Here is an 18,950-nt window from a genome sequence, read left to right as displayed (position 1 = left end):
TTGGCCATGTTGACTGGGGCTCATGGGAGTTGCAGTGGACAATGGAGGGTCCCACATTGGCTACTCCCGTAATAGCCTCAGCCTGACAGCAACCCTGGCTCTAGATTACTATTTACCAAGTCACCTTTTTTCTCTGCATGCATACAGCCTATTGCAGCTGAATTCGTTGATTTTCCATGCTATATACTGCTTTTCAGGTAAGCAACACAAAGTAGTTTGCAGAAATCAATTTTTTAAAAAAGCTTATCTAAACATATTGCAGGGTTGGGAGGGTGGCAACAGAAGACCTTTGCAGTTAATAAAATGCCGCATTTCTTCCCAAATCACACTGCCAGCAAGCCGTCTGTTGAGGTGATGTAGCAGCCCTGCCTGTAGGCTTGGAATGGAATCCCTGTGAGGCATGGTTAAGGGGCAAATTTGGATGACTACGGGGCAATTCAGGGCGCTCTTTCAACAAGTAGAATTTCCTGGTAGACTGTGTCCACATCTTAAAAGGGAACATTCTCAACAAGCAGAACATCCCACCTTAAATGCCTGTCAGTGCTAGTCAAAAGCAGCCCAGTTTTTACCCTGTCATTTAGATTTCCCCATTTCGGTCCCAAAATGGTTTAGGGCTAGGATGGGGGTGAGGACCTGTAGCTGTCCCAATGTTGCTGGACTACAATTCCCATCACCCCTGAACAGTGGCCATGCTAGCTGGGGCTGATGGTATTCATAGTCCAACACCATCAGCAAGGCCACAGGTTCCCTCATCCCTCAGTTCAGGGCAGCCCCATATTAGCAACTGTGAACAAGGAATCAAGACCAGGAGAGTTTTTGTTTGAAGCGCACAGAATTAAATCCACTTACAAGGGAGACAGGGCAGCTCCCATCATGGCTGGCCACTGTATGTTGGCAGGGCACTTGCAGGGAGTTGTGGGCCCAAACATCTGGAGGGCACCAGGTTCAAATTAGGAAACGGCACGTCCCCAATTAGCACCCCCCCTCCAAAATCCAAATATGGTCCAAACCGCACTCCCAAGAAAACAACCACTCAAAGGGCATCCGCCCCTCAGAAGACGTATGGAATCTTTTACTTTATTTACAACCATCCAATCTGCATTCCTCCTTTGGCTGTGTGGAGGCAAAGGAGAGCGAGAGGCGAGTTTCAGCATGACTGAAGGAGAGACAAGGTGCAGGCACACAGGTGGGAGGGAGCGAGGGAGCCACCGGGAAGGAGAGCGAATCTTAAATAGCTCTATGTACACATCAGTTATTCTTATATATACAAAGCTGCAACGGCAACAAGTTTGGGGCCACAAGCTCAAAGCCATGGGGGCACGAGGAAGGGGGGAATCTGAGGAAGGGACTTAAAAACACCCCATTGACAAAAGCCAAGACATGCACGGAAGCAGGACTGACACCCTTTCCCCTCTGGTTGCGCTGCCAAGACTGGCCTCCCTCGCATGAACGTCTCTCGCAGGCCTCAAATGACCTAGGCCAGGGAGGAGGGTACGTTGGGGCCTCCAGCTGCTGCACTTTCAACAGGGTCCAGCAGCAAGGGATGATGGGAGATGCAAGTCTAGCAACATCTAGAGGCCCAAAGGTTCCCCAATTTAAGGGAAGGAATACCACCACCACCACCCAAAATGGGGTAACACAAAAGGATGTTCTTGGAAGCGAGTTGAAGGGGCAGGGGCGGAAAAGTTATGTCCAGGATCAGAACACAAAAGAGATGAGGTTGGAATTTCAAGCCAGGAGGAAAGATCGCAGACGGAATTGCAGATAGAAGAGGGGAAAGGACTTAACTGTCCCACCCAGCAGTAAATATGGGAAAGGGATTCCACTCCCCTGGATCCAAGGGTGAAACTTGACAAGTCTCAGTGCATGATTAGGATGGGATGTGGGGGTGGGTTGTTAAACCAGGCACAAATCAGTGACATGATGCGTAAGACGGGGGAGAGTCCCTCAGCCCCACCCTCCCAAGTAGGGATTTGGTTCTTGGAGGGGCAAGAGGGGGAAATTCCTCCACCATGGAATGTGCAAACAAAAAAGAGTGCAGAGGGGGAGAGAAATGAAAGCAGGATCAAGGGACGTTTTTTTAAAAAGTGTCAAAATGTGGTACCAGAGATTCTGTCAGCATGAGCCTTCCAGATCTCAGGATTACCGCCGGTCGCAGAATAGAGGGCTGTTGACTGGGTAGGGGACATTTAGCCAAACGCCAGGCGGTATTAAGGGACAGGAAGGTCTGGGGAGAAGAAGGGCCTGGAAGGAGTCTGGAGCACCCACGCCAAGGTGCAGGGTACTGGCCATTAAGTAACCGAGTTCTCCCAAGCGCCACGGGAAGCCAGCAGCCGAGGATCTGGTCGCCTTCCGCGCCTCTCGTCGCAGGCTCACCGTTTACGGAACGTGCAAGGTGCCTCGACTCTCTCGCAGCCTGAGCTGTTCTTCGCAGCTGCTCCAAAGTCACAGAGCAAAGAGAAAGGATGCAGCGCTGATGTCTTGTAGCTCCTTCCAGCCTGGGAAGTGTTTCAAAAGCAGCTCAAAGAGAAGTCAACGGATTCTGAAAACGTACCACTCTGCCAAAAATGTCCCAGCCGAGTCACTATAGTTTTTGTTTTTTTTATCTCAAGTGTTTGAGCCCATCACAACTGGGATTGGACCGCTTCAATCTAATCATCCGTCCACTCTGGCCCCTGTTGCTCATGTGTCCCAGCGCAGTTGCCGTAGCTCTGATGTCTCCCACACACGGGAGGTACTCAGGAATTTGTGCCAGTTTCTTGGAACCCACAATGTCTAATCACGCATAAGCCCCTCTTGACGTTGGTCCCATTTAGTGTTCTGTTGCCCCCGGAGAACTCTGCTGTTACTGGGGCAGCCCCCCCCCCCAAGATTTCCGCAGGTTAAGAGAGTTCTTCAGGTCAGATCGTTCGTTTTTGGCACCACCAGATCCAGGGTGAACGACCAGGAAAGAGACTCCTGGGTGAGGGTAGTAGCAGCTGCTGAGATGACTGAAAAATAGGGTGCTGGCACAGCAGGAGGGTGGCCCCGGAAGGTCCCAGCCCCAAAGCGGAAGGAAGGGGGGGGAATAAATGAGGACGGACAGGGCTGGCTCTCAGTAGATGATGTGCTGGGAGCAGCAGCAGGAGCTGGAAACGGAGGAAAAGGCTCAGGAGAAGTTCTGGACAGGGTGGCTGACCCTCATGCAGGCCCAGTATGTGGCTCGACCAAGGCACACCAAGGCCAGTAGAATAACCAGGGCCCAAGAGGCGTAGATCCCGCCGTATATCTTGGCTTGCTTCCACGTACCAAACTGGAGACAAAAAGGAGAGGCAAAGAGGAGTCAGCGAATGGTGATGCTGCCAAGCTCACTTTCACTGCCAGTCAAATGGATAAAGAGGTTTTCTGTGAAAGAGGGAGGGGACTGAGGGTATTGGGAGGAGCCCAAGGGCACACCGTTGCTCAGGGTGCAGCATAAACACCTACCGGGCACAGATAGGCTAATCCCATTCCAGAAGGGGATGGGGCTCTAACTTGCTGCTTCACACACACCGCAGTGCTGATATATGTGGGTGAGGTTAGGACCAAACTCTGGGAACCACACTCTGAGCGGTCCAACGTGCTCATGTTTCTCTCCAAAACATACCCACCAAGTTTTGCTTCCTAGGGACGTTTCAGGAGTCGCTGTTGAATTTCCCTTGAAATGTCATCTGCTCCTTTTTAACGTTTTGATTTTCTGTACGTGCCCCGTAATTTTGATACCTCAACAAAGCCACTCACAAATAAGGAAGTGTATTGAGGATTCCATAATGTTGTACTTGAAGGGAGCTTGCCAAAGCCTTCGGTGAGCCCTGGCTCCAGGTTGTACAGTCGTACCTTGGAACTCAGACGTTTTGGCTCCCAAATGCCACAAACCCGGAAATGAGTGTTCCGGTTTGTAAATGTTCTTTTGGAACCCAGACATCCGACGGGGCTTCCAGGGCTTCTGACTGGCTGCAGGAGCTTCCTGCAGCCAATCAGAAGCTGCGATTTGGTTTTCAAACCTTTTGAAAGTCGAACTACTTCCGGAACAGATTCCATACAACTTCCAAGATACGACTGTACTGAGAAATTATCAGCCTGTACAACGCGTGGGGAATCTCAGGGTCGTGGGCTGTTTAAAGCCAAAAGCTGCCCCAGGCTCGGATCTAATGAAACTTCCTAATATTTTGCACTGAAAACTGAGCAGCGAGGGCTAGTTCAGTTTCAGACAGCGAACGCCAGGAAGGGCCGCACTGGGGCTGTGCCTTCTTGCTCACACTCACCGCAAGTCCTGTCGCTGTCACAGCCATCAACACGCCTAGCAGAAAGCAGCAAAAGCATCTCTTCCGGGGATAGCGTCGCCCGATGGAGGATCTGGGGGCAGATATAGGCAGCCCATCAAACTGTGCTTGGGGAGCCTCAGTTCTCTGTGGGGATTTGAAGACTCAGATCTTGGGGAAGCAGTTCAGAGGAGTTTGCCACACTGGCTGGCCCAGAGCAAGCAGCCAACCTCTGCTGAGGTGACTAACACCTCAAAATGCAGCTTGTGCTCTTGAGCGGCCTGGCTCAAAATACGTAACACAATTCCAGGTTCACTTGTCCGAGAAAAAGAAGTGCCAATCCCACTCCCCCAATCCAGCTACTAGTTCATCAGTGGAATGGTCTCCCTCGAGAGGTTGTGGGCTCTCCTTCCTTGGAGGTTTTTAAGCAGAGGTTGGGTGGCCACCTGCCATTCATGATCTAGTTGAGATTCCTGCATTGCAGGGGGCTGGACTATAGATGACACTCGGGGTCCCTTCCAACTCGACAGTTCTATGATTCTATGAAATGCATACAGCAGCTATTCAGAACATTCCCTCAATCTCCCCCTGCCCCGTTAGTGCAGCTTGTGGGTTAAGGAAGAGTGGAGTTAACTCACACTTTACGGCAGTGAGGGCACCGTGCTAATGTGCGGTCCGTGAACTCTGTCCACTGAAGGGAAGGAGAAAAAACAAACAAAAAGAAAATATGAAGTAAAGCTAGTCAACCAGATCTGGAGAAAAAGTTGCCTGCTCCAACTCTAGAAGTGCCCACCTATTCAAGCCGGTCTGCCAGGGTTCCACAACAGAGGGAGCAAGATTATCCCTTGCCACCCATCCCAAAAGGAATCCCAAAAGCAGGACAAGACACTCCTTAACTGTTAGCACACTGATTTGTGAATTACACTTTTATCCTGCCCTTCTGCCCGGGAGCCCAGAGCAGTGGATGTTGCTCCCCCACCAATTTTTCTGTGTAATCCTGCAAGGGATGTTCAGCCGAGAGATCCCGATGCCCAGAGGCCGCCCAGAAGTGAGATTTGAGGCTGACAATTTGATCATGGGTTTCCCAGGCCAAAGACCAGGCCAGGGACAGGCATCCAACCCAGTTCTCTCTACATGTTTTGAGACTGCAACTTCCACCACCCCTGACAATCGGCCACACTGGGGCTGATCTGAGCTGCATAACTGGAAGGCCCCATGTTGAATACCTCTGTCCATTACATACACTGCTGGTTCAGTTGCTGGCTTCATCACACCAATGTTCTGGAGAAAAGGTATTTTAGGCAAAACAACAAGCTCCTGTTTCGTTTCCAAAAGCTGGAGACGGTGGGAAGATCCTAAGTCCTAGCCTTCTCTCTTTCCAACCCGCTCCACCCCCAATGACCCCGGCCTCACTTCCAAGCACTCCTTACCAGGAAGTTATTTTTGCAATGTCCACAGTTGACGCGCACACCGACCGGCTGTGGCTCAGGACTCAGGGGTCCTGGATGCACTGGGCCCAGGTTAATGATCCTTTTACTGGGAGCAACGGGAGGAAAGAAGAAGAATTAGATTAGATGACTGCTCTCATAAGCCTTTCCGTGCCTGTACCAGTGGTACAGCCTAGAAAATGGCACACCACCCACTTCCCAATCCCAACATTACTCCTTTATTCCCTGCTTGTTGCCAATATTGTCCCGACATGCAGCTAGGTCTATCCTCCCAACAGATCCAGCTTGCCCAGCTAAATTTAGTTCCCCACCAATACAACTATTGACCACGGCAAATAAAAAGAAGTGCTCCATCTCTCAATTTCTCACCTCCTAAAACAAGCATCTATGGCCCCCTGCTTTTGTGACACTGTTTGCACAGTTCCCACACACAACAATCATCAGGCAACTCTGATCACACAGTGCAGCAAACGTTTCTTAGTATAGACGTTTTTCTCCCCTGGATACAAAGATTATTAATTTTTATTTCAAACAGCACCAGGATCCTGGCCGCATCCTGTTCAGGGGTGGGAGGGGTTTCAGATTAAGGGTTCAAGTGAAATTAAAGCCACTTATATCCAGTCAGCTGGTTGGTCCTCAAGACAGTGCACACAATATGATAAGAGGTTGTTTTTTTAAAAAAAAAAAAAAAAAAAACCTAAGTCACCAGAAACAGACCAACTCAGAGCTTATATAACAACTCATTTACAGGTGCCTCCTAGATAAGGAATGCCACTGGAAAAAAAGGAGTGGGTAAACAGTTCTCTGGCAGTGTCTAGGTCGGGGTGCAGGAGGGCAATAGGGAAGTCAGGATCAACAGATCTCTGGCAATAGACTTGCAATAGATAAGCAAAAGGTTCTGACTCTGCCCAATTCTTTCCTTTGATGTTAAGTCACCTGAAACAATGGCGTCAGGTGACTGACAGGTGAGAGGGACTACCTAACTGTCATAGTGGCCCACAGGTGTGTGGGAAATTTAGGACCCGGCTGGCTGGCCAGATCCTGTAAGCCACCACTCCATGGAGCATAGTGGGGGTGGAGTTCTAGGGTACCCCCCCCCCACAAGCATATCCCAAGTTCAAAAATCAAACTTATTTCATCTGGGTTGCAGAACTGGGGGTCCCATCCCAAATCTCCCCAATGGAACTACCATATTTTTTGCTCTATAAGACTCACTTTTTCCCTCCTAAAAAGTAAGGGGAAATGTGTGTGCGTCTTATGGAGCGAATGCAGGCTGCACAGCTATCACAGAAGCCAGAACAACAAGAATGATTGCTGCTTTCACTGCGCAGCGATCCCTCTTGCTGTTCTGGCTTCTGAGATTCATAATTTTTTTTTCTTGTTTTCCTCCTCCAAAAACTAGGTGCGTCTTGTGGTCTGGTGCGTCTTATAGAGTGAAAAATACGTACATCAAAGCCGCCATGCCCCTTTCACATCACCTCTCCCAGCCCATTCCATTACCAGTATATCCGAGGACAGGCAATGCGCTGCGATGTCACTTTGCAGATCAGGAGGCAGTTGCAGGGGCATCTCACGTACTTCTTACCAGGCGGGGCATTTTTGATAGGCTGTAGCAGAAAGAAGGCAAAAAGACACAATCCATAAGACGTAAACACACGTCCTGGTTTAAGAGTGAGGGGAGGAGGGTGTTAGGGACGTGAAAGGTCTATTTTGCTAGGGAAAGATCTTGCAGGGTTTCTGTAATTTATGGGGTGGGGCTGTGGAAGGAAAAGGCACAGAGATGGGAGTGTGAGGATGGCTCAGTGGCAGCCAAGATAGCAGAAGGGTGAGAAGCAGGGGCTAGGTGAAATTCTCACTCAGGACCTAGAATAGCAAGGTAAGGATTGAGAAAAAGGGGTATTCATTACAGCAGAAGAGATGGGACTTTAGGCCAGAGAACCAGAAGAGCAAGAGGAGGAGAAAGGCACAGAAATTTGCAGGTCGATTTCCACCCCAGGTCAATTTTTTATTCCATTTTTGGTCCCAAGTATCTTGAACTGTGTATTATATGACAAGCAAGCCAGTGCTAAGCAAGGGTTCAGAGCAAGTATTCTCGACCTGGGAGACTCTTTTAGCCGTAAGGCTTTGTAGCTGGTCATAGATAAATCATTAAACTCACAGCCACACCTCTCCTCCTAATGTAGAAGTGAAGATCAGAATTGTGAAGTGCTTTAAACTCTAGTACGGAATGTAACAATACCCACACCACCCAATTTAAGCAGACCATGCAAAGAAGGGCAGAAGTAATACTAGTTCAACTTACACTGAAGAGAATGTATGAAAATCACAATGAACTAAGTCACACTGGACTCCAGTGAATATGTCTATAATCTTCTGTGAAGGTTTAGAAGAGGAATGAGGGCTGTGGCCTTACAGTGTTGCTGGACTTCAATTCTTATCAACCCTGCCAAGCATGGACAATGGCAAGAAAGAATGGGAGTTGAAATCCAGGAACATCTGGAGGACTGCAAGTTCCTCACTTTGGTTTAAGGCACACAAGCCTCCCTCTGCTGCTAAATTACAACTCTTGATTATCCCTGCTGATGTTGTAGTCCAAAACATCTGGAGGGCACCAGGCTGGGGAAGCCCGATATTAAGGAATGTTTCAACACATGAAGAAATTGACATGTGAATAAGGTTTGAATGTGCATTGGAATATGTGATGATTATGTTGGAAGTCTTCACTCTGCTTCAGAGATTTAATTGTCACTGGGGTGGTAACAGACAGCTCTGAGGAAGGGCTGGTGATGAAATTCACAGTATGCAAAAGAGGGATGGAAGATATGCATATTTTGAATGGTGGATGGAGGCTTAGAATTTTCATTTGGACAGTGAGATTGGCTGGGGCTGCACCTGTGGGGGTTAGTATATATATGGCCTGGTGTGCAGTAAAAGGAGGAGTCTGGGAGCTGGAAGGAGGAGTTGGTCAGAAGAAATGGACAGCAGAATAAAGGAGGGCCAGGGAAGAAGACAGACGGTCCAAGAAACATGGCCTCAGAAACACGGAGTGTGGCTCGGTGGCCAGATATCTGGTTTTGTTGAAGATCGTTGAATCACTTGGCTCAGTGAGTTAAGTGGAGAATCTGCCTGCAGCCCTGAGGGAAGGAGAAGCAGCTCAGAGCTCTGCTGGCGGTTAGGAGTGCCAGAGAGAAGACTTCCAGGGAACCACAGAAAGATAGATCTGAATGCCAATAGGTCAGCAGAGGACTGATGAAAAGGCTTCTAGTGGTGGCCTCCAATTAAGCTGGTAAGGCTTAATTGGAGAGAGCAAAAGGACAATCTGACTAAAGGGTTTCAACAGAGCAATTATTTCCTTAAAGCTGACTTGTTTAATGTTTATAGCTTACCCTAAGCTGCTGGTATTTATAGTGTATTCCCATTTAATGATAAAGTACCATATTAAAACAACTAGATAAGCTTGTGCATTTCACGATCTTGAAACATCAATTCTTTCTTCAATATAATAACTGTCTGAAAAGCTTTGCGCCATACCTCTACCCTACAGATGCTGTGTTATTGTTCATTTGAGGTATAAACCTAGCTCCAAAGTCCAACAGACCATCCCTCTTGAACCACACTCTTGTGTTTGTCAGCATCCATAAATGAGATTTCACTTATCGGATGAGAAGCTGAGCTAACTATGGTCAGACAGGTTTCTCCAGGAGATTAAAAAAAAAAGTCAGGTTAACTCCAGGTAATTATTCTGGGAAATACATGAAACAACAGAGTAGAGATCTGTAGCTCTGATTTAAAACTTTGGAGGGTGCCCAGACAGCAGTGCATCACATCACATCAACTCTGTGGAATCTGCTTGTCCAAGCATCAAGGCCAATGCTGAGCTGCAATTTCAGCTTCAAGATTTATGTTCGTACGCCGGACTAGGCTTTAGCGAAATTTTGGCGTATTACCCTCTCTCTCAAGTTAACACAGAATATTCTAAACAAAGGAGCAGTGCAAAGGGAGGAATGGGGAGAAGCAAAGCCAAGAAAGGAAGCTCTGCCCCACTGCGGAACTGTCCTCAGAGCAAGACTTTGCACCATCCAGGCACCCTGTGTGTTCAAAGTGGTCCATGCACATTATCTTAGTAGTGCTTCCAAGAACCCAATAAGTCAGAGTATTATTGCCTCCAGAAGTTCAGGCCTACAAGGAACTAGGCATGGGGATGAAGAAAAAGGAAATCCCCACTAGCTCTGTTGTGCAAAGGAACCATCCCCGAATCCTTCAGTAACAACATGAGTGCAGGATAAGTTTTTCCTCATACTATATATTGGGAACAAGGGATGAGGGACTGAGTCAAGGATGCCCATCTTTCACCTTCCATTTTCCTTCCATTAAAACTGTTGGGACTAGGGCTCCCTAAGTTGCCCCTCTCATATCTATTTATTGTAAGGCTTTTGGGAGGTTGGGAGGAGGAGGTACCCTTCTTTTTGGGAAGGGTGTTTGCTGTCGCACTTTTTTGGTCTGTACTGTATTTTGAGGTTGTTTTTCTGCAGGGGTTGGTGTTTCACCTGCTTTTTAAGTGTGTTTCTGACCATCGCCAACTTTTCATCTGTAAAATGAGTAGGTTTCTTATAATATTATGAGAGAGGAGAGAGCAAAGTTCCTACCCGTTTTCTTCTTTTCTCATTATGTCCCAAGTTAAAAGGAAGTCAGCTGGTTGGTTTCCATCAGCCTAGCACAGCCACCAGCAAGCTGGTACCCTGAGATGTTTTGGATTACAACTCCCATCAGCTGTAGTTGGAAACAGCTTGCCAAAGGCTGGCTCAACAGTTACCTGGCAAACCAACAGCTTACAGATGAAACTGACTTATCCCAAGTCAGGCCACCTAGCTCACCTAGCTCAGTACACCAACTAGCAGTGGCTCTTCTGTGTTTCAGGCTGGAAGCCTTTCCCAGATCCACCTGGATATGCCAAAGTTGGAACATCACATCTTTTAGAATGGATGCAATGCAGGTATTTTAACACCAAGCTAGATCAGTTGTGCATCTTTTGCCTGAGCTCGGGTCTCATGGTTAAATAAACAGTCCTGCTACAGAAAAAAGACCCCACAAAGATATATATGTGTACCTAATATGCCACCTGAGCTACAACTTGGCTATTATTAGTGATGTTGTGGGTAGCAGCTGAGGCTGAGAAATAATGGCTGTTGAGCCAAAGATGAAACAAGCCTAGAGCTTCGATAATTGAGACAAGATCTGAGCCAAGGATCTCCTGGCACACATCTCCTCCTCTTCACCGCTACCTCAGCCCCACTGCCATTGTACCACCCGCCCTTCCAACAGTGCTCACCGTGGCCTCGTTGCAGACACTGCATTTCACGACATGCTGATGCATCTTGCCCTCAACATTGATGGGGCTCTGGCAAACCCGGCAAGTGATCATGGGAGCACTGCCGCTCTCTGGAGACGCCATAGGCGAGTAGGGTGGGGGGTCCTCTCCGGGAAGCACAGCTGCCTGGCCCCCATCGTTGACCCCACTGAAGGAAGGAAACCCTTTCAAGAGGAAAGAAAGAAGTGTCTGTGGAAAGGGAGCATGGACTATTGCTTCAGTGCCCCAACCCCTCTTCACTCTGCTTCAGCCAGACCCGCATCTCAGCTGCCTTTTCCCAAAACAGCACACATCACATTTCACAAATACTTCAACAACCCTTTTTAAAAAAAATAATCTGTCCTCGGCTCTGCCCAAATTCATCCCACGAGACTCCAATATCTACTGGCACTTGGCATAACTCTTCATCCACTCCCACCCAGTGAATCAGAAAAAGACAAGGATGTTATTCGTTTATTTTTGCAATCAGACCTCCAAGTGTCAGCCAACATATTATTGGCTCCTGTAAATGCTCAAACTCAGCCTTGGGGGAACCCCTCCACAGGGTGATCCACCTCTCTCCTCTAACATGTTGCCCATCATGCCCTCACCTGTCCCTTTTGCTTATCTAACCTGCACCCCAACACCCTACAAAAAACCTTCCCAGACCAACCCTGAATTTCTCCACTTACTGCCTCACTAATTGCTAGGCAGGGGCGCCTATAACCCCCATTGCCTGCAGACCAGCCCCTGCAGCACATGGCCACGCCCGCATTCGAAGTAGCCACGCCCACGCAGCTAAAGACCCCGCCCCTGATGCTTTAACTCCGCTTTTTCTACTTAAGAGGCTTCCCTCGCCTTCTCCCCCCAACGCCCCTCCATTGCTCCCCCTCCACTCAATTGGAATCTCATGCATATTAATGAGGGGGCGTGGCTCACCCTGAGGCGGGTTCGGCTTCCCCGGCGGGTTCGAGGCGGAGGCCGAGACCAGCCCTGCGGGCCCGACCAGCCCTCCAGCGCCGAGGCCGCCCCCATCCCCAGGCTCGGCTGGTAGTAGCGGGGAGCGCTCGCCGTCCGCAGCCATCGCTGCTACTGTTGCTGCTTGCAACCGCCCTGCTCTGCGTCCCTCTCGGCTTCCGTAGCGCGCGACCCCGCCCCTTGCTCTCTCTCCCCCCGCCCGCGCTACCCTAGTCACGTGACGAAGGACATCCTGTTCCTGTTGACTGCAGAGAGCCTCGTCACGTGAAGAGAGCCAGGGAACTCGTTTACTGATTGGGCACTCGTGGCCGAGCCCGTGCAGCTCCTGCGCGCCATGATTGGGCAGGAAACGTGCCCGCCTACAGCATACACTTGCCCCTCATATCACCCTCATCACGTGACTCTCCTGTGGCCTTTTCATTGGCTGCTCCTGCAGCCCGCTCCCTCTTGTCCCCTGAGTCATTTCCTCCCGGCCCTCCGCTCATTTACAATACGGCTGTCAGAGCGGTGCGAACTGAGGAACGGTTGACCCACGTGACAAGCAAGCCAAGTGTTTTCATTGGCTGAGGCCTGTCGCTGTTCCATAGTATGATCCCACGTCTCTGCGTGTATTGGCCGAGACAGGGCCTTATTTTTCACGTGATGAAAACTCTGTTCTCCCATTGGATAGACTCAAGCTCACCCCTGTCCTTCACTCAGGATGTTCTCTGAAGTTTGCCCCGCCTCTTATAGTATCTCCGTATTGCCACGCCCCTCAGGCAATGATTGACGTCCCAGGCAATAGTCTATTTGAAAGCGGCGGGGCGGGGCGGAAGCATATGAGCACAAATGTCAATTTGCATATATGCAAATATATGCAAATCTGTTACACATCCTAGTAGTCCAAACTGGGAGGACCAGCAGTGCAGATGCTGAGGTTACAGAATTATAAATTAAATTAGGATATTTTCATTTAAATGCAGAACACATTTTATTGAAATGTAAATGCATACTACGTTTAAAAAATAAAAGGTGTGTACTTAGACGTGTGGTTGGCTGCTGTGAGAACAGGATGTTGTACTAGATGGGCCTGACCCAGCCAGTACCTTCTGAAGTTCATTAGGTACAGGGTGATACTATATTCAGGTCAGTTTCTCATGGCAAAGGTAGGGAGCAAAGACAGAGTTATACAGAATGCCTATTGAGGAATTCGTTGTGATCAAAAGTCTTGCACGTTTTAATACGAAGAGATACTGACCCAATTAAAAAAATTCAACCCCCTTTCTCATGTTCCACTAAAAACTAAAAGGTGAAAACCTGAAAGCTATGCAGAAGTCGAAATATACACCCTACCTATTAAAATGCATAATTTAATTAAATTATGCAAATCAAAATGTGACCAAAATGACAGGTGAGGATCTGAGTTAAACAACAAAAAACAATGAGCTAAAGCTAACCAACGAAACTGCAACTTTGTTAAGATGTGAAACAAGGAAGCTACTTATCACCATGTTCTGTTGATGCCCAAATGTTAAGCATTAAATATTATCTTTGTTGAATTATGTGTACACTGCACTTGTGTATCTTGTTTGCTATATATACTTGCCAGACACAGGGTGTAGCTATCGATGACGGCATACTTATCCACAGTGCTATTTTTCTAGAAAAAGAGGTGCCAGAGCTCACAATGAACGCCTCTCTTGTTCTCTTATAATGGCAATGGCACTCATCTGAGAGGTGCCAGAACTGAGTTCCAGTGAGCTCTGGCTGGAAAAAACGTCCACAGTCTGCTGGAGAGGGGTTGTTCCAGCAGCAGTTTTGTGACTTTCCATGTCACAGCAATGCTGGCTGGAAACAGGATGGGCCCCTATGCTTTAATAGTGCTTCCATATTTCATTCATTCAGCCACATTCTGAATACCAAGAGGACCTGCATGGTGTAAAGGCATCAAATATAGCCGTACCTCAGCTCCCGAACACCCAGGAGCTTCCTGCAGCCAATCAGAAGCCGTGCTTTGGAAGTTGAACATTTTGGAAGTCGAACGGACTTCGGAACAGATTCTGTTGGACTTCCAAGATACAACTGTAACTGCCAAAGTTTCAGGCTGAGCTCATGAATCTATATATTGGCTGTTTCCCAAGAAGCTGTTGCCAGTCATGAATTCCCAGGTCATATTGATCATGTGTCTCCCACATACACACAGGTTTCCCCCGAAAACGTTAAGGTATTCGCCAAACATATGTGTGATCCAGACCTGCAACACAAAGTATTGCTAGGTAGGGGCCAGAGGACAGAGGGCTCATCCATACTTAACTTTGCTCTGCATTTCTAGGCACAGGTCTGGACTTTCCACGTCTGTATTTGAGTGCTTTTCCCCCCCGGCACTTTCGCTGCAAAAACTGCTCTTTACAGCTGAAATGGAGCAAATGGAAATAAGCAAAAAATCTGAATTGCCGTTTGTTCTGATTCAGCATTAAAGAGTGGGTTTTCCTGCCGAAAGCGGTGGGGCAAAGAAGAACAACAACTCAGGCATCAAGTAGGTATATGTGCTCCTGTGCCTAGAAAGCACAAGGCAAAAGGTTAAGTGTGGGGGAGCACAGAGTGCAAGTCACTGGGTTCAGTTCCAGTATCATCTCAGTCAGTGGCTTGTCAGCTAATAGCTTCCGGTAATTGTCTTAAGATTGCTTCCAGGTGACCTCTTTATTGAGCGCACATGCTGATTCATTTACACCATTGTTGCAAGGAGGATAGTCAACATCAGCTGCTGACTGAACAGCCATTCTGATTTGTTTGTGGGGAAGTTACAGGACTCTGCATCAAAACAATGCTTACCCCACACTTTCCAAAGCATTTCCATCTGGTTGATTGGGGTAATGGAGAGAGGCTTTGTTATGGAAGAGTGCCAAATGAATGTTCGATGTGCAATCAGAATTCCCTGGCATGCAGTTGGAATCTCACCCCAAAACACGGACAGTCTGGAAGTGCTCTGTGTTCCCCAATCAAAAAAGAAGGGGAAACCAAGTCATGGCTGACCTTATACCACAGCCTTCCTATGATCATATGATGAAATGGAGATAGCAATCAGCCTATCTGCATTGCTGCAGAAAATAAGTCGCGTGAGAGGAACAGGATGCTTTAATTCCAGCAGCATATAATTAATTTAAAGCATTAGGAAATGCAATTCACACACACACGCACACCACTTACTGTACAGTTCACATGGAACCATCCTAACTTTCAACAGGGCCTCTTCTTCAGAGTCTGAATTTTTCCATGAAAATTTAGGAGAACTATCAGCACAGTAACTGTGTGTGGCCAGCATGATAAAGGAAATAGAGTGGCAGAAAGATACAGAGGGAAGTGGTGGTTTTAAACAACAACAGAGGTTTGATTGACGCGCAAAGGAAGGAAAGAGAGGAGGGAAAGAGACAATTTCAAACTGTTGTGTAAGCTTGTTTTGTGTTAGCTTCTGTGTTGCACACATCTCTGTTATTTCTCCTTGTTGAGATTGGTTTGCTTGCTTGTTTGCTTCTTTATTTAATTTTTTTAAAAAAACCTTCACCATCCTTCCAAGGCTGGATCTAAACACATCAAAGAAGTGTTTCAGTTAAACGCATTGTAAACTTTGTATGAATAATCGGGTTGGCAAAAATTGAACTCCACAGCGGCATCTGGTGTCACCAGTGTTATAATGAATACAGTACACAACACATACTGTATAAAGCACTTTTTTTTTGCCAATGTGGCTGAGTTCCAAGCCTGCTTTACTCAAACCTCTGCTGTTGCTTAAAGCAACAGTGTTTGTCTCAGTGTCCATCCAATCGCTTTCCTCAAACTTATGCCCTTGTTTGAGTACAGGAAGAAGGTAGACACTGAAAGGGAAAATGAAGACTGTTTTAAATTTCTCCACTGCCTCATATTCCATTGTATCGTCCCACAATATATTTCACTCCAGATACCACATATTCTATTCAAAGTGAAGTTCCAGGTTCACAGTATTAATTTAGGAGAGCTATTTTGTTGACAAGCAAACACCCATATATGTATGACATCCATCAACTGAATTTAACCTTCTCTAACTGAACAAGCTACCGTAACCAATATTTGCAGAGCATAATTCTTTCTGAGATGGAAAATGCAAGATCCCTTTTCATATACAGTGGTACCTTGGTTCTCAAACGCCTTGGATCCCAAACGCTGAAAACCCAGAAGTAAGTGTTCTGGTTTTCAAATGTTTTTTGGAAGCCAAATGTCCAATGCGGCTGTCAGTTATTGTTTCCGGGGCACCTGCACCAGTCAGAAGCTGCACTTGGGTTTTCAAACATTTCAGAAGTCAAACGGACTTCCAGAACAGATTAAGTTTGGCGCCTTTGTTTTTGCTATTTATTTTTGTGGCTTTTTCAGTTAATTTGTTTTTGTGACTGTGTGGAACCCAGTTTGGCTACTGATTGATTGATTATGTGACTGCGGAAATGGATAAAAGCCCCCCCATCCAAACAATGACTATCATCAGTGCAGGTAAGAATTTTTTTTAATTTTGGATTTGAAGAAGAAGAAGAGTTTGGATTTGATATCCCGCCTTTCACTCCCTTTAAGGAGTCTCAAAGCGGCTAACATTCTCCTTTCCCTTCCTCCCCCACAACAAACACTCTGTGAGGTGAGTGGGGCTGAGAGACTTCAAGGAAGTGTGACTGGCCCAAGGTCACCCAGCAGCTGCATGTGGAGGAGCGGAGACGCGAACCCGGTTCCCCAGATTAGGAGTCTACCGCTCTTAACCACTACACCACACTGGATATTTTTTAAATATCATCTACAATACTGTCTTATTTATTTAATAGTGCAGTACATTGATTATTGCTTTCATTTTATGGATTAATGGTCTTGTTAGATAGTAAAATTCATGTTAAATTGCTGTTTCAAAGGTTGTTTTTAAGTCTGGAATGGATTAATCCATTTTGTATTACTTTCTATGAGAAAGTTTTGGAACCCTTGGATTTTGGAGCAGACTTCCAGAATGGATTAAGTTTGAGAACCAAGGTACCACTGTAGACAGATGCAAGACTGACTCCCCTTTGATTTGCTTGATTCCAGTTATACAATGCTTGCTAGAAACTTTCTGAGCCACAGGCAAGCCAATAAGAGAGGTGCTTTGCTATGCTGTTGCTTCTATAGGATGGTTAAGCATACATTTATTAAGAAGTCTATGGTGGGACGTGGGTGGCGCTGTGGGTTAAACCACAGAGCCTAGGACTTGCCAATCAGAAGGTCAGCGGTTCGAATCCCCGCGACGGGGTGAGCTCCTGTTGCTCGGTCCCAGCTCCTGCCCACCTAGCAGTTTGAAAGCACGTCAAACTGCAAGTAGAGAAATAGGTACCGCTCTGGCGGGAAGGTAAACGGCGTTTCCGTGCGCTGCTCTGGTTCGCCAGAAGCGGCTTAGTCCTGCTGGCCACATGACCCGGAAGCTGTACGCCGGCTCCCTCGGCCAATAAAGCGAGATGAGCGCTGCAACCCCAGAGTCGGCCACGACTGGACCTAATGGTCAGGGGTCCCTTTACCTTTACCTATAGGAAATGGTTAGCTATTGTGAGAACACTTTATTGTTTACATGCCTGTATAAAAGGGGTTCGGAAAACCCCAACTTGGGATGAAGCTCTGAACAAGCTTTTCTGGCGGCTTGTCTCACTGTCACCTTTCTCGTCTGCAGCTTGATATTAAAATCTGATTCTATGTCCGTTTGAAAGACGCGCTTCCTGGTCTCTCATCATTGCTGGGACAAAGTGACTTGGCTGTGCCCGGACCTCAGGTGGACTTTTGCCCACATCACTTCTAACACCTGGCTGCCCTATCACATCCATGCCACTGAGCCCAGCCCCTTGCCTGCCCTCCGTTTGGCCGCCATGGCACACGGCTATTGGCTTGGCACATCTGGCACCACTGGCTCCGTCCCAATGCAATTCCAGCTCAGGGACACTGTGGACGCAATTAAATGACAGGGCAGTTTGTTTGCTCTTGTGAAAGGCATTTCCCTCCCTTTAATGTTAATGTCTTCTTTTGTAAAACAAATTGCCCACCCCTATCTTGATCCACTATCTTTGTTGACTTAGGTTTCCTCAGTTTAGCAAGCAAGATATTATATAAGGCTGAATAAATAACACGAGAGCACAATCTCGCTGGCAGTGTGCTACATGATAAGGGGGTCGTCGAACTTTTCCTGAAAATGCAGATTGGGATCATGTTGTCTTAACTTTCTCTTGGCTAAATCGGAATATGCGTTCTCCCCATAATCACCCCATGTTGCTTCCACAAGCTCCAGCTCTATTAAAATGTTAGATGTGAGGTCAATCTTTGGCCGACCTGGTTCCCCTTCATAATGTAGGTATGTTATGGGTGCAACCTAGAATTATGGCCTGGCCAGTAGCACTGTTTCAGTTAACAAATGTCTTGGTGTCACAGAAAATTTGCAAACCTAGCTGTGTATCTTGCTGCAGCAGAGTACAGAAGGACCTGAGATTTAATTTGGAAGGCTTTCAGGTGGTGTAAGATAGGAAAATACGTCCCACAGGACAGTAGACTTTAAAAATAAATGCCTAAGTGTAAAGGTAAAAAAGGTAAAAGACCCCTGGACAGTTAAGTCCAGTCAAAGGCAACAATGGGGTGTGGCACTTATCTCGCTTTTCAGGCTGAGGGAGCCAGCGTTTGTCCACACACAGCTTCCCGGGTCATGTGGCCAGCATGACTAAACCGGAGGACTGTGACGAGTGCCAGAGTGCATGGAAACGCCGTTTACCTTACCACCGCAGCGGTACCTATTTATCTATTTGTGCTGGTATGCGTTCGAACTGCTAGGTTGACAGAAGCTAGGACAGAGCAATGGGAGCTCACCCTGTTGTGGGGATTTGAACTGCTGACCTTCCAATC

General features: G+C 47.4%; 1 protein-coding gene across 1 annotated transcript; it reads right to left on the bottom strand.

The window, feature by feature from the left end:
* Positions 1-1,061: 1,061 nt before the first annotated feature.
* PIP4P1 (phosphatidylinositol-4,5-bisphosphate 4-phosphatase 1) lies at positions 1,062-12,242 on the bottom strand. The gene is made up of 7 exons (XM_081165949.1): positions 12,015-12,242; positions 11,058-11,260; positions 7,229-7,335; positions 5,711-5,816; positions 4,919-4,971; positions 4,284-4,374; positions 1,062-3,292 (listed from the first exon to the last, which is right to left on the bottom strand). Exons 1-7 carry the CDS (start codon positions 12,157-12,159, stop codon positions 3,149-3,151), a joined length of 849 nt encoding a protein of 282 aa, XP_081022075.1. The 5' UTR covers positions 12,160-12,242; the 3' UTR covers positions 1,062-3,148.
* Positions 12,243-18,950: the final 6,708 nt, after the last annotated feature.

This window comes from Podarcis bocagei, assembly GCF_964188305.1.
Source record: "Podarcis bocagei genome assembly, chromosome: 13".
NCBI lineage: Eukaryota > Metazoa > Chordata > Lepidosauria > Squamata > Lacertidae > Podarcis > Podarcis bocagei.
This window is presented reverse-complemented; position numbering and strand designations above follow the sequence as displayed.

Excerpts from the sequence above, each read along its gene's own strand:
- PIP4P1 (XM_081165949.1), bottom strand. The coding sequence starts at position 12,159 with ATGGCTGCGGACGGCGAGCGCTCCCCGCTACTACCAGCCGAGCCTGGG. Across the intron at positions 7,336-11,057 it reads GTGTCTGCAACGAGGCCACG|CCTATCAAAAATGCCCCGCC; the intron begins GTGAGCACTGTT and ends TTTCTGCTACAG. Across the intron at positions 3,293-4,283 it reads TGACAGCGACAGGACTTGCG|TTTGGTACGTGGAAGCAAGC; the intron begins GTGAGTGTGAGC and ends TTTTGTCTCCAG.